Source organism: Lemur catta, chromosome 3, assembly GCF_020740605.2.
Source record: "Lemur catta isolate mLemCat1 chromosome 3, mLemCat1.pri, whole genome shotgun sequence".
NCBI lineage: Eukaryota > Metazoa > Chordata > Mammalia > Primates > Lemuridae > Lemur > Lemur catta.
The window spans coordinates 32,024,414-32,051,664 of NC_059130.1; the positions used below are offsets into that span (position 1 = coordinate 32,024,414).

At 35.5% G+C, this 27,251-nt stretch overlaps 1 protein-coding gene across 1 annotated transcript; it reads left to right on the forward strand.

Annotated features, from left to right (window-relative positions):
- Positions 1-14,686: 14,686 nt before the first annotated feature.
- MNDA (myeloid cell nuclear differentiation antigen) lies at positions 14,687-23,856 on the forward strand. Its single transcript, XM_045546381.1, is given in 6 exon segments — positions 14,687-14,948; positions 15,819-15,955; positions 17,765-17,932; positions 19,038-19,460; positions 20,867-21,055; positions 23,809-23,856. Coding segments are annotated over 6 exon segments (1,227 nt in total).
- Positions 23,857-27,251: the final 3,395 nt, after the last annotated feature.

Sequence of the window (27,251 nt, forward strand, 5' to 3'; positions counted from 1 at the left end):
TACTCTGGCGCTGCTTTTTTCACATCTGAGTCTGAATTCCCATGTTCCCAATTAGCATTAATTGAGGGAGGCAAAAGGAGAAAACTGAGGCCTTCCCAAAGCTCCCTGCTCTACAGCTCACATAGGAGGTGGTCTCTGCAGAGAAAATGCTGATAATTACTGTAGTTGAGGCTGTGTATCATTAAGCCAGCACCCGTTCCCTCCTGGGAACAGTTCCCTTGCCTCTCCTCCAGGCTTCCCCAGCTCAATTGAACAACTTGTTTGTCTTCTCATTAGTGAACTTGTTAGCACTTTGTTCTTTTCCCCTGAGTTGCTCAGAAGAAAAGTTTTGTGGGAGAACTTGTTTACCTGGATAAATTTGGCTTTTGACTTTCACGTCCCCTATGGGATATTGAAGTATCTAGTTCCCCCAAACAGGCTGTGTGAGGCAGTTATAGCTCAGCAATGGGTCCAAGGCTCCTCTGCTTGGCCAAAGGGAAAGAAAACAAAAGGTTGGCTAAGGATAGGCAACTTTAATGCAGCTGCCTGAGGTCTAACTGATAAGGAAGAAATATTTAAGACTTGTTTTGCACATATTGCTCAAAAGATTGCCAGGCTCATTGCATGCTGTTGGGCCTCTGAGTGGAGGTACCCATGGCTTCTGGTCTCTCCTCCCCATATACAATATTTCTGCAGTCCCTAGATGTGGGTATAGCTTTATGGTGCTCACCAATCACTCTCACATTTTAATAGCAGCTCTCTACTGAGGCAAGGAAGGACAGGATATATATTATTGTTCCCCATTTGTCAAATAGAAGCCTGAGGCTCTAGTAGCTTACCTAGAACAGGGATTGACTGCATTGGTAGGAGGACTTCTAGCTCATCTCACTTAAGATGAGGTGAAATGACATTCAAAATTGCCCAAAATTTCAGCTCATTCAGACCAAACATCAATAATTCAATTCAATATTTATATATTTATCACCAACATTAGTAGTAATATTAGCAATACTATTTATGAATTGCCCACTAAAGTAGCTATAAAATGTTTAAATTAAGAAACTGAGACTCCGAAAAGCTATGTGACTAGCCCAGGATTACAGAAAAAATGATAGATCTGGTGTTCATGTGTAGGTTAGGGGAATGGGAGGAGCACCTGCTATGAACATTCTAGTGCAGATGTCTTCCTTATGGAATGTCTTTTTGTCATTTGTGTAAATACACAGTAGTGGAATTTCTGAGTCAAATGGTAGTTATACTTTGAGTTTTTTTGAGGTATCTCCATATTAATTTCCATAGAGGTTGTACTAGTTTGCAGTACCACCAGCAGTGTATGAGTGCTCCTATCTCTGAGCATCGACACTGACATTTGTTGTTTTGGGACCTTTTCATAAAAGCCATTCTCACTGGAATTAAGTGGTATTTCATTGTGGTTTTTATTTGTATTTCCCTAATGATTAGAGATGTTGATCATTTTTTCATTTATTGGTTGGCCATTAGTCTGTCTTCTTTTGAAAAGTTTCTGTTCATGTACTTTGCCCACTTTTTAATGAGATTGTTTGATTTTTTTCTTGATGATTTTCTTGAGTTCTATATAGATTCTAGTTATCAGTCTTTTGTCAGATGTGTAGCATGTGAATATTTTCCCCCATTCTGTAGGTTGTCTGTTTCCTCTGATGATGATTTCCTTGGCTGTGCAGAAGCTTTTTAATTTGATCAGGTCCCATTTATTTATTTTTGTTGTTGCTTTCTTTGCTTTTGGGGTCTTCTTCATAAATTCTTTCCCCAGGCCAATGTCTCTAAGAGTTTTTCCAATATATTCTTCTAAAATTCTTATGGTTTCCTCCCTTAGGTTTAAGTCTGTTATCACTCATGAGTTGATTTTTGTAACAGGCGAGAGGTGAAAATCCTCTTTCAGTCTTCTACATGTGGCTATCCAATTTTTCCCAGCACCATTTGTTGAATAAAGATTATTTTACCCAGTGTATGTTTTTGTCTGCTTTGTGAAAGATCGGAGGGCTATATGAGGATATTTTTATATCTCAGTCTTCAGTTCTATTCCATTGGTCTAAGTCTCTGTTCTTGCACCAGTACCATGCTGTTTTGGTTACTATACCCTTGTAATATAGCTTGAAGTCTGGCAAACTGATGTGTTCCAATGTGGTTTTTTTGCTTAAGGTTGCTTTTGCTATACAGGATCTTCTCTGGTTTCATATGAAGCATAGAATTAGTTTTTCTACATATGCAAAAAATGGTGTTGGTATTTTAATAGGGATTGCATTGAATCTGTAGATCACTTAGGGTAGCATGGACATTTTAGCAATGTTGATTTTTCTGATCCATGAGCATGGTATGGTTTTCTAACTGCTTACATCTCCTGCTATTTCCTTCCTCAGTGTTTTGTAGTTCTCCCTGTAGAAGTCTTTCACCTCCTTAGTAAAATATATTCTTAGGATATGATTTTCTTTCTTGCTATTGTGAAGGGTATTGAGTCTTTGATTTGTTTCTCAGTTTGACTGTTATTGGTGTATAGGAATGCTACTCATTTGCATACATTGATTTTGTAATCTGAGACTTTGCTGAATTTGTTTATCAATTCCGGTAGTCTCATGGCAGAATCTTTGGGATTTTCTATATATAAAATCATATCATCAGCAAAGAGTGATAGTTTGACCTCTTCTGCCCACATTTGGATGCCTTGATTTCATTCTTTTGTCTGATTGCTCTGGCTAGGACTTCCAGGACTATGTTGAATAGAAGTGGTGATAGAGAGCAACCTTGTCTGGTTCCAGTTCTAAGTTTTAGATGGTTTCAATTTTTCCCTGTTCAGAATGATGTTGACTGTGGGTTTGTCATATATGACTTTTATCATTTTGAGGTAAATCCCATCTATGCCTATTTTGTTAAGCATTCTTATCATAAAGGGTGCTAAATTTGGTTGAATGCCTTTTCTGTGTCTATTGAGAGGATCATATGGTCTTTGTTTTTACTTCTATTTTTGTGGTGAATTACATTTATAGATTTGCGTATGTTGAATCATCCCTGCATCTCTGGGTTGAAGCCTATTTGGTCATGATGGATTATTTTTTTTGATAAGCACCTAAATTCAGTTTGCTAGGATTTTATTGAGAATTTTATATCATGTATCTTCTCAGATCACAGTGGAATAAAATTAGAAATCAACTCCAATAGAAACTCTCATCTCTACACAAAGTCATGGAAACTAAACAATCTACTACTGAATGATAGGTCAAGGAGGAAATTAAGATGAAAATCAAAAGATTCTTTGAATGAAATGATAAAAGGGACACAAGTTATCAAAATCTGTGGGACACAGCTACAGAAGTCCTGAGAGGAAAATTTATAGCCGTAAATGCCTATATCCAAAAGACAGAAAGATCACAAAACAACAATCTAATGAATCACCTCAAAGAACTGGAAAAGGATGAGCAAGCCAAACCCAAATCCAGCAAAAAAAAAAGAAATAAACCAACTCAGAGCAGAACTAAATGAAATCAATAGCAAAAAAACTATACAAAAGATTAAATTAAAAAGTTGGTTCTTTGAAAAGATAAAATTGATGCATCTCTTACTAGATTAAACAGAAGCAGAAAAGAAAGGACTCTAATAAACTCAAATTGGGAATAAAAAAGGAGAAATTACAACTGATACCTTGGAAATACAAAATATCATCTATGAATACTATAAAATCTCTACACACAGAAACTTGAAATTGTGGAGGACAAATGGACAAATTTTTAGAAACACACAACCTCCCTAGGGTCAAACAGGAAGAAATAGAATTCCTGAACAGACCAATATCAAGGACCAAATTTGAAGCAGCAATAAAAAACCTTACAAAAAAAAATTCCTAGGCCAGATGGTTTCACACCTGAATTTTACCAGATCTACGAAGAACTTGTGCCTATACTAAAGAAATTGTTCCACAACATTGAGAAAGAAGGAATCCTCTCCAACACATTTTATTAACCAACACCATCCTGATACAAAGCCAGAAAAGGACTCAAGAAAAAACGAAAATTACAGACCAATACCCCTTATAAATATAGATGCAAAAATTCTAAATTTCTCTATTTTTAAGTCACTAAATTGGTGGTAATTTGTTACAGCAGCAGTAGAAAACTAATACAGGGATTTTATTGTAGGATATAAGAATCTTTGAAAGCATTTACAAAAATTAGTAACCTGATCAAAAATAAGAAATAAAAACAGAATTTAAAAATAGTATAGGATTTAGCTGAGAATAAAAACATAAATTGAATAAATCATGGCCTTGGTCATACTCCCACATAACAACTATGGATGAACAAAAAACTGTTTTTTCTTGAGAAAGAAAACAGAGGAACCATATGGTTCAGATGGCTGATGACTAGATGAATATATATAAAGAGACTGGTCAGTTCAGGCTCCCACACTGAAAGGGGTTGTTCTGGCCCTGACTGATAAGGAGGTGGGGAAAGGCTTTTAATTTGAATATTAAAAAGCACCCTCCTCTTCTATTTCCTCTTCTGAGACTATAGCACTTAACATCTATGCCTTATCCCTGGGCCTAATATAAACTTCAAAGAACATGTATGCTCTTCCACTTGCTCTCATTCTTCCTCTTAGGAGACTTTTGGCATCATCTAGACAAATTTGTTAGGATATCTGGTAAGGGTTCTTCCATGAAGATTTTGAAAGCTCTTGAGGTTTAGAAAGTGAGATGATAAGAGGCCACACATGGTTTACCTAGACATCTTGCAAGTGGAAATTTCTCATATTTTCTATTTGTGAGCTTTCCATGTGGTGGCCCAAGTCAGCAGTTATTTGGCCACTGCCTAATGTCAGTAAAATGGCACAATATTGAGCATTACTTTAGTCCATCTGTTAAAATTCCAACTGCCCATTTTGAGATGAGCAATGCTCCGAATTGTTTTTTTGAGTCAGCAATTTGTGCATTGTCTGCTGGAGAACCAACAACGGGTATCGCCACAAAAGTTAGTTTCTAAAAAAAGGCCAGAAAGTTGTCCTGAATCATTGTCATTTCTGCCATGAGTTCCTCAAGTCCCCAGACACTGAATCAGGGCTTCCTACAAACTTTCCTTGTGTTCCCCTTTACACTTTACCTTAAGATCTGCTCAATGAATCAGCATAAGCAGAAAACTAAAATGTGAAAAGGAAAATGAAAACCTGAAAATGTTCATGGTTGTCACTCTAGCTCCTAGTTGCTTTTTTCTGACTTACTACTGCTTTGGTGGGGTTATTCAGTTTCCAAATCCAAATTTCAACTCTCTGAATGCTGTTGGTTTGGATTAAGACAATCAGCTTTCCTTTTCTCTGCAGATGGCCTCAGTTTATTTGACCTTGTGAACTGTCTTTTGGGATCCATTTTCTAGTCCTGGCCACACCCTACTTGCAGATCAGCTGGTGGTTCACCACAATACCTTCTGCAGGTTGCCGCTTACCTGACACCTCATGGTTATGCTAGTCTGCAGTGCATCCACTGATGATCATAGAGAAAACACCACAGTACACAGGGTTTATCAGGCCCACTGCCCTTTCAGAGGTTCAGTGCTTTTCCAAAATTTTTAAGGTTTCCATGATGATACAAGCCTACTACCCATGAATAATGCAGAAAGTAAGTGTAATCATGAATTTAACCATCAAAGTAAGGCAGCCTAGTCATACTCAAGACAGCAGCTAGTGCCCAACTCTTTTGAATTATTTGAGTAAGGATTTACATATTCATAATGACTTTCTGATTCTGCCAGGCTCTAGGTGTGTCTGTTATTAATTGAGTGAATTCTTCAGGTCCCATTTAAACAAAAACAATTGTGTAGCAGACTGGCCCCCATCCAGGAGATAAAATCAAGTTCTGGTAGCAATAGACACCTCTGCCAAAGTCTGCTCCCACCACTGCCACTCTGTGCACAGGAAAGGAGGGAGAAGTTTTGAGGTCTCACCTTCACCATCTGATGTATAACAGAGGCTCGTTCAAGGAGCAACAGGTTTCTAATGACCCACATGTTTAAGTGAGCTGGATAAGAAAGTTCTAATATTGAAACTCCTTTCAGCCACTGATACTTGTAAGTCAGAAAAGCAAAGAAGGAACACTATTATTTGCTACCATTTTTTCTTGTGGCCGAAATTACTATTTGCAGACAGGAACTGTCTAGTTCTGGTGACAAGTGAAATAGAAAGTTACAAAGGCTGATAGGTGTAACTTCAAAATTGTCTCATAATTACATAACTTCTTTCTCATTAGGAGTTAGCACAGTGTGAGAAGACCATCAACAGTCAGGTTTTTGAGTGACTCTAACCAATGCCATTGCTCTTTGTTTATCTTTCAAAACGCTTCATTTCAGAACTCTTTATGAGATTATAACATAATACAATGTAATTTCTGCAAAGCTTTACAGACATATCTTTTAGCTTAAACAAGGAAGTGATTCCAGCATTTCTGAAGACTATTGTGGAGGAGGTAACAGTTAAGGTGAGATCTCTGGGAATTTCATTAGAGAAGGATCCGGGCACCTAGTTGGTAATCTCATCATCACAGCAGAGAATTAACCTTGGGATTGTCTGGGAAAAGAGCTATAGCAACCATATTCAGAAAAGTATTATCTATCTTGAAAATAGACATCTTTAATTCTACCACAACTGAGGTATGAGCAAAGAGAAATGCATTTTACCTACATCAAGTTTTAAAATTCATTCCCAGGTGTCTATTGACAAAAGTTGATATTTAGAGATCTTAGGTTTTCTTGACTAGAGGATGAATAGGAAACTTAATGACTGAGATTGGTGTCTGGGTTAAAGACAAGACAGTCATGTGAGAATATCATGGAATAATATTTGGTAAAAAACAAATCAGACTATAAAGCTTTTTTATCTAGTTTTAATCCCAATTTTTAAAAGCACACACATCTCCACAAATAAATACTCTCTCAATTCTGCAACAGTAGTTACTCAAAAATAGGCTTCTTTACTTTGTCATGAATCAATTCATTTTTATTTTATGCTTCATTTTATAACAGGTGTCTGAAAATTTTTTTCTGTCTTTTTCTGATGATCTATGCTTTATTCATTCAAGGATAACGATTTTTTTGGTGGCGAGGTATAATGAAGAGGCAGGCAGGGTCAATTAAATAGATTAGCTGCTTTGGGATATATTCTGACTTTTACATGGTCTGATACATGATGAATATTTTCTATGTATTTTGTGCTTGTTTGAGAAGAGTTTATGAAATTTGGATTCAGAATCCTATTTAAGTAAGGTACAGTTTCTTAATTAAGCCTGTTAATTATGTTGGACAAACCTTCTAAACCTTAGCCATTTTCCACCTTGCCCTTTCAGTAATTGAGAGAGAGGTAAAATCTAAAAGTCTAAGTGATTTTTTCAATTTCTCATTGTAGTGCCTTTGATTTCTCTCATATAATTTTACGTAGAGTATACATATATAAATATATATGATATCTGTGTCTTTTACAAATAAAGAAAAAGAACATATTTTGTTACAATGTACACTAAAGTAATAGATTATATATATAATATAAATACATAATTTGAATTATATATTCTTAGGAGTTGAATAATTTACCATTATCCTGTGAAACTCTGTCTGTACTGATAATAATTTACTAAAAGTCTATATTAAGCTATAGTGTTGTATCTAAAAATGCTTTTATTAAGTTAGGGTTTGAAGAATATAAATTTTTGCAAGCTTTTTCAACCTTAACTGATCTTATGCTTTATTTGTATTTTGGTAAAACATATAACTGGATTTATTTTCAATCCAAATTGAAAAATTTTGCTACTTCGTTGATGAGTTTAGTTCACTTATGTACATTCTGCAAATGTATAAATGAAGGGCTGTCCAGAAAGTATCGAGCCATGTAATACAAAAATTTATTTAATATATTAACAATGGCTGGCCACTTTCTGGACAGCTGTCATATTTTTATTTGATTCCTCCATCTTCGTTTCCATTTGTAAAATTTATTATGTTTCTTGCTTCTTCATTCTTGTGAAGTTTCTTGATTTTTTTCTTTATATTGTCCTTAATGTCAAGTCCCTTAGCAAACTTTCATGTGTTCTGATCCCCAACCTACAACTCTACCTCTATCAGTATGTTCACATACTTCCTGTTTTCTTCTCTTTGGTTCTGGCCGTCCTTACTTTTAAGACAGTGAGAAATCCAATTAAGGTATTTGTTCACTCTTTCTTTACTTTTGTCCTCCAATATTTCTTAGATTTATTTCTTTTCGTTACGAATAGTTCTTCCTAAAAAGCTGTGGGTCTTTGTATTGCAAAACTTCTGGATCCCAAATTTATGAGTTGTTTTGTTTTGTTTTAAGCATGATCAGATATATGCAACATAAAATTTATCATCTTAATCATTTTAAGTGTACATTTCAATAGTAGTAAGCACATTCATATTGTGCAACCAATCTCAAGAATGCTTTTTCATCTTCAAAAAGGAAACTCTACCCATTTACCAACAATTTTCCCATTCCCTTTCCCGCTAGACATTGAAAAACATCATTCTACTTTATGTCTCTATGAATTTGAATACTCCAAGCACTTTGAATATGTTTAATCATACAACATTTGTCTTTTGTGACTTACGTCATTTAACATAAGGTCCTCAAGGCTGATCCATGTTGTAATGCACCATGTGTCAGAATTTCGTTTCTTCCTAGGGTGTAATAATAATCCACTACATGTTCATGCCACAATTTGTTTACATGCTCATCCATTAATGGACACTTGTACTGCTGTCACATTTTTAATCAGATTATTTGGGTTTTGTTGTTGTTGCTCAGATGTAGGAGTTCTCTATATATTTTGGTTATTAAGCCCTTATCAGATATATGATTTGTGAATATTTTCCCCCATTCTCTAGGTTCCTTTTTTACTTTGCTGATTGTGTACTTTGATGCAAAGAAATCTAAAATGTTGATGTGGTTTAATTTTTCTATTTTATTCTTTTGTGCCCAGTGCTGCTGGTGTCATATATAACAAACAGTTGCCAAACTCAAATTCATGAAGCCTTTCTCTTATATTTTCTTTTGAGAGTTGAACTATAGTTTTAGTTCTTATATTAGATCATTGATCTACTTTATTTTTTTAATTTTTTAATTATTTTATTTTTCTTATTCAGGATATTATGGGAGTACAAACATTTTGGTTACATGTAATACATTTGTTGCACCCAAGCCAGGGCTACAAGCGTGTCCCTCCCCCATACAATGCTTTCCACTTCCATTAGTTGTGGGTTTACCCATCCCTTACTCCCCTCACCTGACCGGCACCCAATGAGTATTACTACCATGTGAACGCCTTATTTTAATCAGTTAGTACCAATTTGATGGCGAGTACATGTGGTGCATGTTTTTCCACCCTTGTGTATACCTGTCTCACTTTGAAGGATGGGCTCAATCTCTATCCAGGATAATATAAGAGGTGCTAGATCACCATTGTTTTTTGTAGTTGAGTAGTATTCCATGGTATACATATACCTCATTTTATTAATCCACTCATATCGATGGGCCCTTGGGTTGTTTCCACATCTTTGCAATTGTGAATTGTGCTGCTATAAACATTTGAATGCAGATGTCTTTATTATAAAATGTCTTCTTTTTTCCCTTGGATAGATGCATAATAGTGGCATTGTTGGATCAAACGGTACTTCTATTTTTAGCTCTTTGAGGTATCTCCAAATTACTTTCCACAGGGACTAATTTGCAGGTCATTGATCTACTTTTAGGTAATTTTTGTATATGATATAGGTTAAGGTCTAACTTCGTTTTTTCTATGTGAATATGCTATTGTCCAACACCATTTTTGAAATGACCATCCTTTCGTGATTAAATGATTTTGATACCCATGTCAAAAATCATTTGACCAAATATGTGAGTGTTTATCTCTTTGTTCTCTATTCTATTCCATTGGTTTGTATATCTGTCTTCATATTAGTACCACACTGTTTTGATTACTGTAGCTTCGAATTTAAGAAGTCTGAAACCTCCATATTTGCTCTTCTTTTTCAAGATTGTGTGGGTATTTGCAGTCCCTTGATATTCCACATGAATTTTTGTATTTATTTTAAAAAACACTGTTGAAAGTTTGATGGAGATTGCATTGCATCTGTAGATCCTTTTGCTATTGACACCTTAAAATATCAAGTCTTTCAGTCCACGAACACAGACAGCTTTCCATATGTGTGTGTGTCTTCTTTAATTATTTCTTAATGTTATACAATTTTCAGTGGCAAGACATTCAGCTCCTTTGCTAAGTTTATTCCTAAGTGTTTTGCTACTTTTGAAGCTATTGTAAATGGAATTGCATTCTTAATTTCTTTTTTGGATTGTTTATTGTTACTGTATGGAAACACAACTGATTTGCATGTGTGTTGATCATGTATTCTTCCACTTTGCTGAATTTGTTTATTAATTCTAAGTTTTTTGTTAAATCTTTGGGGGTTTCCACATATAAGATCATATCACCTGTGAAGAGAGATAATTTTACTTCTTCTTTTCTTATTTGACTGTCTTTTATTTCTTTTTTCTTTTGTATAATTGTGCCTTGGACTTCAGTACGCTCTCAAATAGAAGTGAAGAAAACAAGCCTCTTTGTCATTCTTTCCACCTTTTATCAGTGAGAATAGTATTAGCTGTGGGCTTTTTGTATATGTGCTTTATTATGTTGAAGTAGGTTCCACTTATTCTAGCTTGTTGAGTGTTTTTATAAAGAAATTAGGTTGACTTTTGTCAGTTTTTTAGCATCATTTGAGATGAGCATGTGTTTTTATCTTTCATTGTGTTAATGCAGTGTCTTGTCCTAATTAATTTTCATATGGTGAACCATTTTTGCATTCTGAAAATAAACCCACTGCATCACATTGCATAAATCTATTTAATGTGCTATTGAAGTATGTTTGCTAGTATTTTATCAAAAATGCTTGTGTCACTATGCATCAGGGATATTAGTACTTTCCATTTCTTCTTATACCTCTGTCTGTCAGAGGTATAAGAAGTATTTCCTCCTTTTCAATTTTTTGGACAAGTTTGAGGAGAATTGGTTTTAATTCTTTTTTAAATGTTAGGTAGAATTCACCAGCAAAACCATCCAGCCTGGACTTTTCTTTGTTAAGAGGTTTTTAATTTTGATTCAACCTCATTGCTAGTCATGTGCCTATTCAGATTTTCTATTTCTTCATTATCCAAAATTGGTGCATTATATGTTTCTATGAATTTATCCATTTCATGTAGGTTATCAAACTTATTGGCATGCAATTATTCATAGCATTCTCTATTTCTGTAAATTTGTTGTAATGTTCTCTTTTTAATTTTTGATTTTATTATTTGAGTCTCCTTTTTCCTATTAGTCAATCTAGCTAACTTTCTATCAGTATCATTCACCTTTTCAAAGAACCCACTCGTTTTCATTGAATTCCTCTATTGTGTTTATATTTATATTTAATATAATCTAATCTGTATAATTTGCTTTTTTCTTTGCTACATTTGGGTTTAGGTAGTTCTAATTTTTCAGGTTCCTTAAAGTGTAAACGTAAGTTGTTGATTTGAGATCTGTCTTCTTTTTTAATGTGTTCACATCTATAAATTACTCTCTAACCTCTGTTTTCTCTATGTTCAGTAAAATGTAAATTTGTGTTTTCATTTAATTTATCTAAATACATTCTTTTTTTTTAAATTTTTTTTATTTCAGCTCTTCATGGGGGTACAAAAGCTCAGGTTATATACACTTTCCGTGTCCCACCCATCCCCCTGAGTCAGAGCCTCAAGCGTGTCCATTCTCCAGACAGTGGGCCTGGCACTCACCATGTAGTCATACCTCCATCCCCCTCCCCCCACCCCTACCTCCCCGGGTCAGCACCTTCAAGCATGTCCATTCCCCAGAGAGTACGCAATGCACTCATCGTGTAGGCATACACCTATCCCCTCCCCCCACCCCCCACCTCAGTCTGATATCCAGTTGGTATCATTCCCCAATGTGCATTTAGGTGATGATCAGGGAAACCAATTTTCTGGTGAGTACATGTGTTGCTTGTTTTTCCATTCTTTGGATGTGCCTTGTGATTCTTGTTTTTTCTTTTTTTCTTTATTTATATTTATTTCAGCATATTACAGGGGTACAAATGTTTAGTTTACATATATTGCCTTTGCCCCACTTGAGTCAGAGCTTCAAGCATGTCCATCCACCAGATGGTGCGCACGCTACCCCTTAGGTGTGAATATGCTTTGATTGCTTAAGCGTGTGTTGTTTAAATTCACACTTTCATGGATTTTACAGTTTTCCTTCTATTACTGATTTCTAGTTTCATCCCACTGCAATCAAAAAAGATATTTTGTATGTTTCAAACTTACAATCTACTAACATTTGTTTTGTTTTCTAATGTATGGTATACACTGGAAAATTTTTCATGTTTTCTTATGAAAAATGTGTATTCTACTATTGTTGGCTTCACTGTTCTTGATATGTGTATAAGATCTGTTTTTCATGATCTTCTTTTTTCCTTATTGATCAACAGTCAGGTTGTTCTATCAATTATTGAAAATGGGACATTAAAGTTTCTTACTATTATTTTAGGGGTGTCTATTTCTCCATTCAGTTCTGTTGGTGTTAGATTTATGTATTTAGAACCTGTGGTTATTTTTGCTATATAATCTAGATGAATAGACCCTTTCGTCATAATATAATGTTAATGCAAACAATTTTTTACTTAAACTTTATTTTATCTGTTACAAATGTAGCAACGTCTGCTTTTTTGCATGGAATATCTTTTCCATTGTTTCACCTTCTGCTTATGTCTGTCATTAGATGTATAAAGTGAGTCTTTTGTAGTCAGCATATATTTAGATTATGTTTTTAAATTCATGGCATCATATATGCTTTTTGTTTGTTAAGTTTAAGCCATTTATATTTGAAGTAATCGCTATTAAGGAAGAAGTTATTATTGCCATTTTGTTATTTATTTTCTGTATGTTTTATTGCTATTCTGCTCCTCCTTTCCTCCCTTACTGCCATCCTTATGTTGATTTTTATGAAGTGACATATTTTGATTCCCTTCTATCTTTCTTTGTGTATATTCTATAGATATTTTGCAAATATATTTTGCAGCTGTACCTTCCTGCTAACTCCAATCCCTTCTTAACACTGCAACACCCCAACCCACCAAAAACTTTTCGTTTTTTAATTTCTTAAGTTTTAAAATTTCAGGCATAACATTTTTGACCAATACTATATAAAAATTACTCTCTTGACCTGCTACAGACTGTTTAATAAGAACCTTCAATCTTTGTAAGTGTTCTACTTGGAAGTTTTCAGCATTTTTACTTTGTTTTTAATGTCCTTCAATCTTACTACAATGTGTCCTAGCATGGAGTTTTTCTTAATTTGATGGGCCTGATCAATCAGGGAACACACATGTTCTCTCAAAAAGAAATAATTCAACGTCCAAAGAATTTGAACATGCTAATTATATAAAAGTTGCACAAACATGTGGTCTACAAACTAAAGGAACTCATAAATTTAAGCAGAAACTTGGAATCCATGCCATGTGCTCACAGGGTCATGAAGGAAGTACAACAGGTGTTAAAGATGCCCAGATAAGTGAAACTGAGGACCATAATTGCTTCCAGGACCTGAATCCTCACTTGAGCATTGAAGGCTGTAGGGAAATAATCAGAACAGAAAAAGTGGGAATCATTTTCCACACAGCAGGAAGGGAATAAACAATAACAAGAACTGGCTAGTAAAGGTGCTATATATTTCTAGAGCATACATTATAATAAATACAAAACTAACAGAAGGAAAAAATACAGTATATTCAAAGCCCTTCAAGTCATGGAAATGAGCAGGAATTTTTACCAAAGAAAATGGAAACTTACTGAAGGATTTCAAGACAGATAATGCCATGTCATTATAAAAACAAACCTACCTGGTTGACTGAAAGAGCTATAAATAGTAAAAGTAAAAGTAAGACTAGTAAGAGGAAAGTAATTGACTGAAATGGAATCAAAGCCAAAATATAAATGCCACATTTATACACTAGGGAGCATATAGAAGGCCACCAAAACGACAGTGATGTGGACACGTAAGACACAGAACAAGCTCCAAGCCCAAGCCCCAGAGAGACAGGATGCTAATTAGACCTGATAAGGGAAGAGCTAACTGTACTAGGGTTGGTACCCAGTGGTGGAACTATAGTGTTGTGACAGGTTATTCATATAAGGCGGGAGGCTGCAGCCCATTTGCATATAGGCCACTTCAGTCACAGTGGTTGTGGGAAGAGTTAGGAACCAAGAGGCAGTCATTGAGGGACTTGCTCCAGCCCAATAAAGGATGGGAAGAGGAAGGATTTTGACATCACAAAGCCCATACTCTAAACATGCAACAATTACCTATTTCCAAACATCCTTCCACCACACCCACTTTGACCAAATTCAACTATCAACATTAAAAGGGAAGAACTTCTTTGAATTTCCTAATACATCAGGTATTGATCCATTTTTCAATGTGACACATCTGGTAATTTAGACTCTCTTTCTCATGCACATCCAAGGACAACAATTTGGCATGGGCCACTCATATGGGCATAACTCATATTTTAAATTCTCCGTATAAATGTGCAACACTGTATGTCATTTTTCTCTTGTAGATAGAGCTATAACTTGAATAATTATGACTGAATACAACCAAATCGTTCTGTTGAGAGGTTTAGAGAATATGAATGATTATGAAATTGCAACAGTTAAGTCCTTACTGGCCAATGATTTACAACTGACAAGAAAAATGCAAGATGAGTATAACAGAATTAAGATTTCTGATTTGATGGCAGAAAAGTTCCCAGGTGCTGCCTGTGTGGACAAATTAATGGAACTGGTCAAAGATATAGACTCCCTTAAAAGCCTTGCTGACAAGCTTCGGAAAGAGAAGTTAAAAGGTAATAGGGGCAATCTCACATATGACCAACTGCTTTGCCCTGAGTCTCCCCAGTCCTGAGTAGAACCCCACCTTAGCCAAAGTTGATACTTTCCAATTTATGACTCAGTAGCCATGACAATGTTGGCACCTCAAAGGCCAACCATATGACAACATAGGGCATTCTGTTTCTTACAAACAAGATTGATGTATTTTGCAGAATATATTTGGGGTTCCTTATCCTTATAGGTGATAAGGAACAAAAGACAGAGGGAGTTGATGACAGACTGAGGTTTCCAGTACATTAGAAACAATGAAAAGTGACTAAACAATATGACAATTTGTGGTTTATTTTTAAAACATTTATATATAACCAATTATGAAACAAATTGTTATATCATGATATGTGTAGAACATTCCCATTGCAAATTGTTGGGCTAAACTTTTCATTAATTCCAAAGCCATTATCATTACTTTGTCACATCGCAATTCAAGTCATATTTCATTTCACTTATTTCTGTAATTTGAACAGATCTTCCAAAGAAAATGATCAGCCTGATAGCATCATGAAAGCTTTAAAGTGTTACAAGGAAATGATAGGAGAACAGGATTGCGAAAGAGTTTGACTGATCCTTGGAATTCAGAGGATGGGAAGGATGTGCTCAGTGCACAGGGGAGGAGTACAGGAAGCCCTGAGGAGCATGAGACAGTGTCTGTGCCCGTGCTGTGACTGCTGGTCACCTTGAGGCCAGGCTGGGCTAGTGCAGTGGAGGTAGACTAAAGCATACCTGAGCCCTCTGCAGGAGCTGAGATGAAATAGTATTGAGACTATTTCAGCTGTCTTAGACCAGCAGCTCTGGGTTTACTGTGCATTTTTTCTTTCTTTCTTCAGTTGCTAGGAAAATCAAAGCAAAATAAAGAAGTACAGTGAAAAAGAGGAATCATGAAGAAGTGAGTCCTGCTACACCTGCACCCACCACAAGTAGTGCTCTGACATCCAAAGGAGCAAAGAAGACTCTTATACCTCAGGTAAAGTTGACAAAGAGGAGCAGGATTGAAGGTCCACAGAAGAAACTTTGCTATGGCATTTTGTTCTTCATTAATATTCCAGCAAAGTTTACATGTACATAATTGAAAAATTATGGCTCAATTTTGTGCTAGGCAAAGAGTGAGCAGTGTAAAACAGGTAATAAAAATTTCTATGACATACATATATCACCATCAGCATTATAAAAATAGGACAAAAATAAATTCAAGATAGATAACAAACTTAAACCTAAGGCATGAACCTATAAGAATTCTAGAAGACAATGTTGGAAAAACTCTTATAGATATTGGCCTAGGGAAAGAATTTATGAAGAAGACCCCACAGGCAATCACAGCAATAACAAAAATAAATATATGGTACCTGATCAAATTAAAAAACTTCTGCACAGCCAAGGAAACTATCACAAGAGCAAACAGACAACCTACAGAATGGGAGAAAATATTCACATGCTACATATCCGATAAAGGGCTGTAATTAGAATCTATATAGAACTCAGGAATATCAGCAAGAAAAAACAAAACAAATGACACCATTAAAAAGTGGGAAAAGGAAATGGATAGAAACTTTTCAAAAGAAGACAGACTAAGGGCCAACAAACATATGAAAAAATGTCCAACATTTCTAATCATCAGGGAAATGCAAATCAAAACCACAATGAGATATCACTTATCTACAATGAGAATGGCTTTTATCAAAAAGTCCCAAAACAACAAATGTTGGTGTGGATGCAGAGAGATAGGAACACTCCTACACTGCTGGTGGGACTGCAAACTAGTACAAACTCTATGAAAAGTAGTATGGAAATACCTCGAAGAACTACAAGTAGAACTACCACTTGATCCAGCAATCCCATTTTTTTTTCTGTAAGTAAATGTATTAAGTAAATTTAACTAAATAATAGTATTGATTGACATAATTACTTATTTTTTTTCTTTTTTTTTCTTTACATGCTATAAAAAAGACATCTGCACTAGAATGTTTATAGCAGCACAATTCACAATTGCAAAGATATGGAAACAATCGAAGTGTCCATCAATCCATGAGTGGATTAATAAAATGTAGTATATGTATACCATGGAGCTCTCAACAGGCACAAAAAACAATCGTGATCTGGCACCTCTTCTATTATCCTGGATGGAGCTGGAGCCCATTCTACTAAGTGAAGTATCACATGAATGGAAAAACAAGCACCACATGTACTCACCATCAAATTGGTACTAACTGATCAACACTTATGTGCACATAGGGAAGTAACATTCATCAGGTGTTGGGCAGGTGGGAAGGGGAGGAGGGGATGGGTATATTTACACCTAATGTGTGCAGTGTGCATAATCCGGGGGATGGACATGCTTGTAGCTCTGACTCAGGCAGGGCAAAGGCAATATACCTAACCTAAACATTTGTACCCCCGTAATACTCTCTGAAAAAAAAATATATGTGTGTGTGTGTGTGTGTGTGTGTGTGTGTATAAAATCAGTTTTGAAATACATCTTGCCCATGCTTACACAAATTTAGATCATTTAAATTCCAAATGTAGTGCTCTTCCCAACATACCACAGAGATAATTTAAAGAGCAACATGAATGCTAAAATCATTCATCTCATTTTAAATGCAACAATTTACACCCATTATTACTCACTGGGCATAATTTCAAGTGATAGGTTGGAATCCCCTATGATTTCCAAGGGCATCACATCCAATATAAATAAAATGTCCTCTACAGTGATGAAAACATGCTCTGCTTCCTTTGATACTGAACCTCATTAACAGGAAAATTAAATTACTTTCAGAAAAGAAAAATCACACCCCAAGAAAGCACTGAAGCCAAAAGGAATAAGGCATCGCAAGAGCAGAGTCAGCCTCCCTTTCCTCCAAGACCCAGCATACCTGCAGCAACAGGCCCTCCCTTACCTCCCCAGATATCATCATCAACTCCATCCAACACTTCCTTGACTCAGGTATACTCTTTCTGTTTCTCTTCCCCAAATTTTCTTCAGCACAGTGACAGTGCCCTCTGCTGTTACTATTGTTATACTCATGTGTAACTCTTTTTGATACTGATTTGCTTTGGGAAAATTGTTTCCTGTGTTATGGCAAATTGTTCACATTGTTGAGAAGCCACATCCAAGTAAAGTGCAATGACCCACAGGTGATTGTTGTGTGTAATACATCAGGACAGACCACTCTAAGCACTTCTGCTCTGTGGAGGTACGTAGCTTGGCTCCTTGTACTAGTTCATGTGAATTCATGCCCTGTCTTTGCTCCCCAGACTTCCTATTACAGATCAAGCAACTTTCTTGCATGAGAGTATTCTGCTATAACTCAGATAGACCAGGCCACTGTGGAGAAAAAAGATTAGAGATAAAAATAAAAACCTTGTTATCTTTTTCGCTATTATTCCAGCCATCATGAAATGCTGTGTATACACATTTGAAGACATGGGTCTAACCAGAGATCCTCTACCACAGCCTACTTATATGTTGAGCCAGCCCCTGTCTTTCTCACAGTCATAACACAGCATTGTTTTGGGGAACTAGATAAAGGAGTCGGACTTCCAAAAAGGCAAAGGGTACCCTAATGATAATTGGAAATCCTTAACATTTGAGGCTTGTGGTGAGCACCATTCTCCATTTTCAGTGCTATCCAATTTGTTTTTACACTCTTTTGATTGCTTTTGGTCATTTAGGTGGGTAGAGAGTATATTGGATTTATTATTATATTCTAATCTTTCTTTCAAATTACCTTATAATAATGCTTTCATCATATGCTACTCTATGTTGTTCTTGAACAAGATTGTTTTTTGCCTCAGGAAAACTATTCTGCATCAGTGAAGGTGTTCTGACTTCGGAGGTTGTTGAGCCTTGTACTTTGACTAGCTAAACTCCACCAGCTCACTAGCCCGTCATTCCTGTCAAGCAGTTTCTCTCTACCCTAGCCTCAACTCCAAATAACCCTGAAAGTTGTTGGGCCCAATGTTGTGGTTGAGGTTTCTCTCACAGGAAAGTGACTTTGTAGTCCCTGCTCAAACTAGTAATTTTATTTTCCTGTGTCTTTCCATCACAGAATCAGAAAACTCAGGCCCAACCTCAGGTGGCTACCAGAAGAAATGTTCTCCAAAAAGGCCAAATAACAGTGATGGTACTGAAAGCAACACAGCCATTTGAATATGGGTCCCCTGAGGAAGGAAAAAACAAAATGTTTCATGCTACAGTGGCTAGTAAGAGTCAGTTTTTCCAAGTGAAGGTTTTCAACATCAACTTGAAAGACAAATTTGTAAAAATGAAGATTATTACCATATCTGATTACATTGAAAGTAATGGAATCCTGGAGCTACATGAAGCATCATCTGTGTCTGAAGTTGGGCTTTATCAAAAGTTCGAGGTCCCAAACAGCATTATCAGAAAAGCAAACAAAACTCCCAAAATCAATTATCTTCACAAACAAGCATCTGGATCAATAGTGTATGGGTTGTTTAAGTTACAAAAGGTAATCTCTTAATATTGTTTTTTTCATTGCTTCACCAGTACCTAGAATTAAATGTCTTAGTTTCCCATATTCTGCTTACTGATTGAATATTGAAACCTGAGATTTCATCTTGACTAGAGATAGTCAAGAAATTTGCCCATGCAATACGAAATAGGATGAGGTTATCCATTAACCACCTTATTCCAAAATACATACAAGTGCTTTGAAAAAAAATTAGTTAGAAATGTTGGCAGTTAGGATTGTCTGTTCTCAGCCATAATGAGCCAGGACAACACAGGATCTATAAATCAATAGGTGCATGTAATAATTTCTACTCTTTGAGCTCTCCCCAAACAGGAGCTCATAATTTTATTGTGAATTTTAATAAATTTATTTTGAATGATGTATTGCTCTATCAAGGTTAAATTGTGGTTGTGACATGAATTTGGAGTAATAAATGAATTGACTGTCATTGTCCTAAACGCAAATACATTCAACAGCTATCCATAAGATCTAAGCATTTGTGCTCTCTGCTCTACCTTTTTCATTTCTCCATTTATTTATTGATATAGTATTGAAGAACTGAGAAATATGGAAATCCATGATACATAGAAGGTTAGGTAATCTAATCCCAACATTCATAAAATAATAATTAAAAAGCATACAGTTTTACTGATATGTTGATGTCCAAATTCAAGGCACTTGTTAGGATAACATATTCAATCTCTCCCTCCTCACAAAAAAATTACAAACTGCTATGAACATAACTAACATTTCATATGATTGATTGTTTCATAACCCTATAAACATGTCTTCTAAGATAGCCCATTTTACTTTCATACTTTCTTACACTCTCTTTAAAATATCTTGCTTATAAATGTAATTTTAGAATTGGTGGGTGACAGCACAGGTTTGGGAGACACTATAAAGGATGAGTAAAGGGATTTAGGTCAGTGGGACAAGTTATTAGGGAAGAGTGAATAATGAGGAAGGTTGAAGAAGAATGAGTTATAGAAATTCTTTCCTATAAAATTCCCCACAACCTACTAAATGAATAATTGTGGCAGGTGTTCCTTTGTTTCTTTGTAGGACCAGGAGCAAGAAGTCCAAAAAATTTTTTTGATTCCTCTGTATCCAGGTGCTTCATATAATCTCAGCTGACCTGAAGGTTGGAGCAGGAAAAAAATAGGGAGACATTCATTGTTCTAGAATTGCAGACTGAAAAATGCCTAGAGCAGGAAAAGCTTTAAAAGAGCAAGACAATAAAAGAAGGGTGCTCTGAGGTGACCTAGACCAACCTGCATATAGATCTGTACCTTCCATTATTGTTATTCATATGGTATTAACTTTGTCATGAGGCTTTCTCTCATATATATGGCACTTACTAACAGTATTCTTGGAAGCTGGATGCTAATCTTCTTTTGCAGAAAACAGTGAAGAGGGTGAACACAATCTATGAAATACAAGATAATACAAGAAGCATGGAGGTAGTGGGGAATGGAAAATGGCACGATATCAAGTGTGAAGAAGGAGATAAACTTCGACTCTACTGCTTTCAACTGAGAACAATTGAGTATAAGCTGAAATTGAAGTCTGACATTCACAGTTTCATCAAGGTGAGAACTGCATAGAGGAATATTATTTTGCCAAAGAGGCAAGTAATTTCATTTAGGCTTTCAGAACACCAGATTCCTCACATGTTGCATAGCCAGACCAGCAGGTAAAAGGAGAATCTAAGCAATGCTCTTGTGCTCATTTGTGAGTGGAGGATTTTTAAAAAGATATTGAGGAAATGACATTCAGATAGCTATAGAAAGGCTATGATACTTGTGCTAATTGATTTAAAATTTGTATAAACCACGGGACATGGACAATGTATATAACCTGAGCTTTTGTACCTCCATGAAGAGCCGAAATAAAAAAATAAAATAAAATAAAATAAATTTGTATAAACCAGTGGTGCAGAAAAACAATTTAACACAACAATCAAGAACAAGAGCTTTGAATGAGACAGACTTGATTTGATTCCTGGCTTCAGCACTCACTAGTTGTCTGACATTGAAGTAGTATTTTAATTGCTCTTCTAAAGTACTGGAAGTCTCCACATCATACGGTTGGCTTAAAAGTTATTTGAGACAGTGCATGTATTTACTTATCTCATAACCTGGCACAGCATGAGAAATTTATCTGCAATAAGTACTATTTTTTTTAGCAAGGTAAAGACATTGTGAAAATTTTTGATAAAGAAAATAACACATAAAAATTCCAAAAGTATAAAACAGCATTATGAGTTCTGTACAACTGAAATTAAGTAAATATAGAAGACTGTGGGACAGTGAGACCCAAAGATTACAAAAGAGACAGAAAGTGTAGCCTTTTTCAGTAATAAATTAATGGAAACTTCATTGTTAAAATACATGAAAAAAATGAAAAATTGTATGCAGAAGAATGCCTGATAACTTTGACATTTTAGCAAAAAATACTCTGGTAACTATCTATAGGGTTGTATCAAAGAAAGATTAGGCTTGTGGGCAGAGATATCAGTTAGAAGTAGTGTGCTGGAGTTCACTCATATCCCCACTAAGTAGATTTTATTGTTAAACATTTAGGAATTTTATGAGCTCTTTGTTAAACCTTTGGTAGTTTGAAATTAGCCATGGTGGAAGTATTTATGACACAAAAATCTGCAGATGTTATACATTAGAACTTTTACAAAATTGGGCAGCTAGTTACCCAGGATATCACAGAAGAGTATTTCAGAAATCCACGAAGGGGAAATACAAACAAACAAGGATTAGTTAACAGGGGAAATAATTTTTTTGAAGGTAGATGGTCATGATTTTGTGACTAATTACATGATGATGGTGAGAAAAAGAAAAGATTCAAGGAACATTCAAGGACAATTCAGGGATATTATCCAGGATAAATGGTGATGGTTCACTAACATTGAGAATGTCTGAGAAGAACATGATCCAGGGATTGAAAACATCTTCTGTTTTGGAGAGGAGGAATTTCAGATACCTCTTCATAAATCTGGGGATGTGCAGATCTTAATATACAGATCTGGAACAAAAAAGTAATTTTGTACTGGACATGTATATTTTTGTCAGTTTAGAGATGCTTGTTTAAGTTATGGATTTGGATGATATTATCTAATTGTAAAGTAATATAATAGCATGTACATTTATACTAACAGAAAACACTGAACACTCACTGTATGTTAGGAAATACTCTAAGTACTGCAAGTATCTCAGCTCAACTAACCCATACAAGAGACAATGATGAAGGTACAGTTATTATTCCTCTCTCCTAGATATAGATACTAATCTTCATGAAGGGTAAGTATTTGCCTTAATTGAAACAGCCAGCTTGCGGGAGAACTGAGATTGCAGTCCAGGCTGTCTGGTTCAAGAATACAGATTTTTTAGGCAGGATGAATGAGATCAGACACATGAGAGTGAAGCCATGGAAAAGACCTTTATCTATTTAGGAGTGGCCAGAGGTAAAGGATACTGCAAATGAGAATGAAAATGAGTGAACAGAAGAGTCAAAGGAAAACTGAAAATGTGTATAACAGGCATCAAAAAAAAAAAAAGTTTAGAGATAAAGACATTCAACACTCCTTGTGCCAAACAGAAATAACCAAGAGTGCCCTAGTGTCTTTGAATAACTGCATCTATACAAAAATGTGCTATCCTTTACTGAAAAGAAATTTCTAGCCCACAAAATAAAGATGTAGTTGGCTCTACATGACATCACACCAAATATCTCATACCAAAAACCACACTCATAACAAGCACAGAGGCTCACAATGGGAGTCTTGAAAACACGAGTCAAAGCTAAATTTAAATGCAAAGCATTAAATTGGAAATACTAACATAATCAAGCACATAGAAATATACATGAGTGTAAATTTTCCACATCTCGAATTCCTCAGTTCAACAATGTTGAACCTATATCCTAATCTAAGCAGCAGCAGTTACATCGTGAAAAATTCTTACTGAGTATATCCACTGGCCAATATTCTGCCTGACTTGGATCTGCCCTTAATGTGTTGCACTGGATGAATAAGCTATTACCTTTCTCTCTTGGTTCTGTCTTGATCCCTTTATGGAACCCCTGCTCTGTTCTAACGTGCCCATGAGGAAATGTCTGTATTCAGGCTCCAGATCATGTCCAGAGGAGGACTCAAAATATGGTCATGCATTAAAGGGGATGGCTAAGACAGAAACTGTAACCTTTGAGTAGAAAAGAGAAGAACACTGTAGTCAATTAGAAGGACAGACATTGTGGGTGGTGGGAGAATTATGAGCAGAGATTCATCTCAATACCTGAGATCTCATTGTGTCTTTCTTCTCTCTCCTTCCAGGTCATTGAGACCAAGAAAAACAAGAAAGCATCAATGAATTTTAATTGAAACCTGCAAGTTGAAACATACAACCCTCTCCAAATCAATTAGGTTTTCAATAGCAGTGATTTGTGGAAAAGTTAAGACTTTCATTTAAGTGATAGATTCAGAAGATATATCCTAGCATATTAAGAGCTTTTATATCTGAGTTGTAGATTAGGTTACTTTCTAAAATAAAATTTTCTTCTTATACTCTTCTGTATTTTCTAAGAATTTTGCATCTATGACATTTTGAATGCAAAAATATAAAAATAAATAAAAAAATTTAAAGGACCTTTTTCCCCAAAAGTGACAGCAATGTTCTCTTAAGTTCAATAGTGAGCCACTTGAGACGGTACTTTGGGCAGTGGGAGGCACACAGAGCAGGGCCACACAGGGTGGGGCACACAGAGCCTCATCAACACTGGGGTCTTCATTGTGATTTCCTAAATAAAGTTCCAATTAGGGTCACACCTAAGTTTATACAACCCATGCCTGAAAGAATAAGTTCTGTACCCTCAGAAAGGGTACAGTAGGTCCAGAGAAAATAATTCTGTTAGGCAGTTATATCCCCCAGAAGGAGAATATTTGGGTAATTTTTCTCTCTGAAAGGGGCACCATTGGTGAATTTGCATAAAGCTATCAGTATGTGTAAGAAGCTTCCCATTCCTAGTTGTGGATTCTCGTATCCTATTCATTTTATTTGTAGATACATATCATGGTTAGTATTACAAGTAGATTTCCAAATTCTCACATTTTAAATGTGTGGATACTAGAGAAAAGTTACTCAATAGAAATATACATGGAGCAAAAAGTAATGAAGAGTGACTGAAATCTATTCTAAATGACAGTATTGTCTAAAGAAATTAAATATCTAAAAACAATATTTAAAATACATAATTATTATCTTCTGTTGTTCATAATTGCAAAGCAGCATATCCACCATAAGCAACAGCATGACTCAATAAAATAACATGAGGTAACAGTTTTCAGCTTCAAACAATAGGCAACACAAAGATAAAATCCCCAAAAGAGGCAAATTCATGAGGGAAGCCCCCCAGTTTCCTAACTTCTCTGCCTGGGAGGAGTCTCTGACTGCAGGCCATAGAGCACTTGTCACAGCAGAGCACAACAGTCATGCTAGGACAAGGGGCAGGAGATCAATTTTCATAGCATCTAAATAGCTGGAATCTAGAGAGAAGGGAAATAGAAAGAGGGAAGCCCCACTCTTTTGCTGAGTCCTGGGTTGCACATTTAGGAGGTGGCACAGCATGAAACCCTGGGGCTTATTGGAGGTTGCCAGAATAGAGATATAGTTTTTGCACCAAAGAAACCTTCCTAGCCAAACAGAGAGGTTACAGCTTATGAATAAAGGTTATGCAGTAGACTAAGGTTTTTCTTATTTTTTTTCTTTGTGTGTTTGTTTTGATAATGAGACATATTTTAGTTCCCTATGGCCACGCAGAAGGTTGTCTGTTTTCAGAAGTTTGACTGTAATGTACTAATTATGGGTTTTCATTGTATTTAAATTGCTTAATGTTGATTGAACCTCTGAGTTCTGTAGTCAATTTTTAAAAACATTTGTGCAATTTTTGGCTACTCTAGACCTCTCCCAGCAAAGCCTAAAACCAAGTGTCATCATGATTCTGAGAGAAGAGAGAATCTGAGTCCTGCCAAAATAAAGGGGCACAGGAACTATCTTACAATTTACACAAATGCAACATAGAAAACCATAAAACCAAGACTACAAGTATGAGTGATATTTCCAAATCCAATATTTGAAATGTCATGAAAATAGCAAAGGCAACAACAATGGCAAACTCTTCAAAGATTGTGAAATAATCCAAGGTCTCTATAAGGAACATTGTTAATGTTCAGTACCCAATTTGGAATTACAGACCTTCAGACAAAGAGAAAATTGTGACCCATCTACAAAGGAAAAATAGGGGGAGCATCCAGTATAAATTAATTCTGGAATAGCACAGTATTATATTTTGCAAAATCTTTAGAGTAGCTATCAAAAATATGTGCAAAAATATGAAACAATATGTTCTCAATTAATTAAAGGCAAATATGATCTGATAAGTGAAGAGGTAGAGAGACTCAGAAGAGAGGCAAATGAAAATTCTGGAACAGATAATTTCAATAATCATGATAAAAAATTCACTGAATTGGCTGTATGACAGATTGAAGATTGCAAAAGGAAGAGTAAACATACTCATATGGTGATCAGTACTTGGATGTACACAGAGAAAATGAGTGAAGAGAAATGAAAGAAAACAGCAAAGAAGAGTGGAATGATAGTTATACGAAGTTTAATATATGAGAATTAGGAGTCCCAGAGGAAGAGGATAAAAATAAAGCAAAAAAATTCTGGAAAAATTATAGCTAAAAATTGCACAAATGTTTTTAAAAATTGACTACAGAACTCAGAGGTTCAATCAACATTAAGCAATTTAAGTACAATGAAAACCCATAATTAGTACATTACAGTCAAACTTCTGAAAACAAAAAATATGGAGACAACGTTCTGCGTGGCCAGAGGGAACTAAAATATGTCTCGTTATCAAAACAAACACACAAAGAAAAAAATAAGAAAAACCTACAGTAAATACAAAAAAGATAAACAGACAAGAAAGTATGCGTGACAAAAAGGTCATATCTCAGAAAGGAAGACAGCAAGACAGGAAGAGAGGAACAAAACATTACAGAAGAGATAATTAATAAAATGGCAATAGTAATTTCCCTCTGATCAATAATTACTTTAAATGTAAATGATTAAACTCACAAATCAAGAGACACTGAGTGACTGAATAGATGAAAAACCAAAATCTAACTACAGCATACTTTGTTTTATTGCACTCCATTTTTTAATTGTGCTTCGTAGATATTGTCTTTTTTACAAATTGAAGGTTTATGGCAGCACTGTGTAGAATAAGTCTGCCCATACCATTTTTCCAACAGCATGGCTTACTTTGTGTCTCTGTGTTACATTTTGGAAATTCTCACAATATTTCATACTTTATCATTATTATTATATCTGCTATGGTGACCTGTGATTAGTGATTTTTAATGTTACTATTGTAATTGTATTGAGGTACCTACCAAGAACTGCACTCACATATCATGGCAAACTTAATTGATAAATATTGTGCATGTTCTGCTCCACTGACCAATCAACCATTTCCCCATCTCTCTCCCTCTCCTTCCACCTCCCTATTCTCTGAAACACAACAATTTTGAAATTAGGCCAATTAATAACCCTACAATGGCATATAAATGTTCAAGAGGAAAAAAAAGGTCTCTGACTTTACAACAAAAACTAGAAACAATTAAGCTTTGTTAAAAAGGCATCTTAGAAGCCAAGATAGGCTGAAAGCTAGGCCTCTTGCAGGAAAGAGCCAAATTTTGTATGCAAAAAAAAA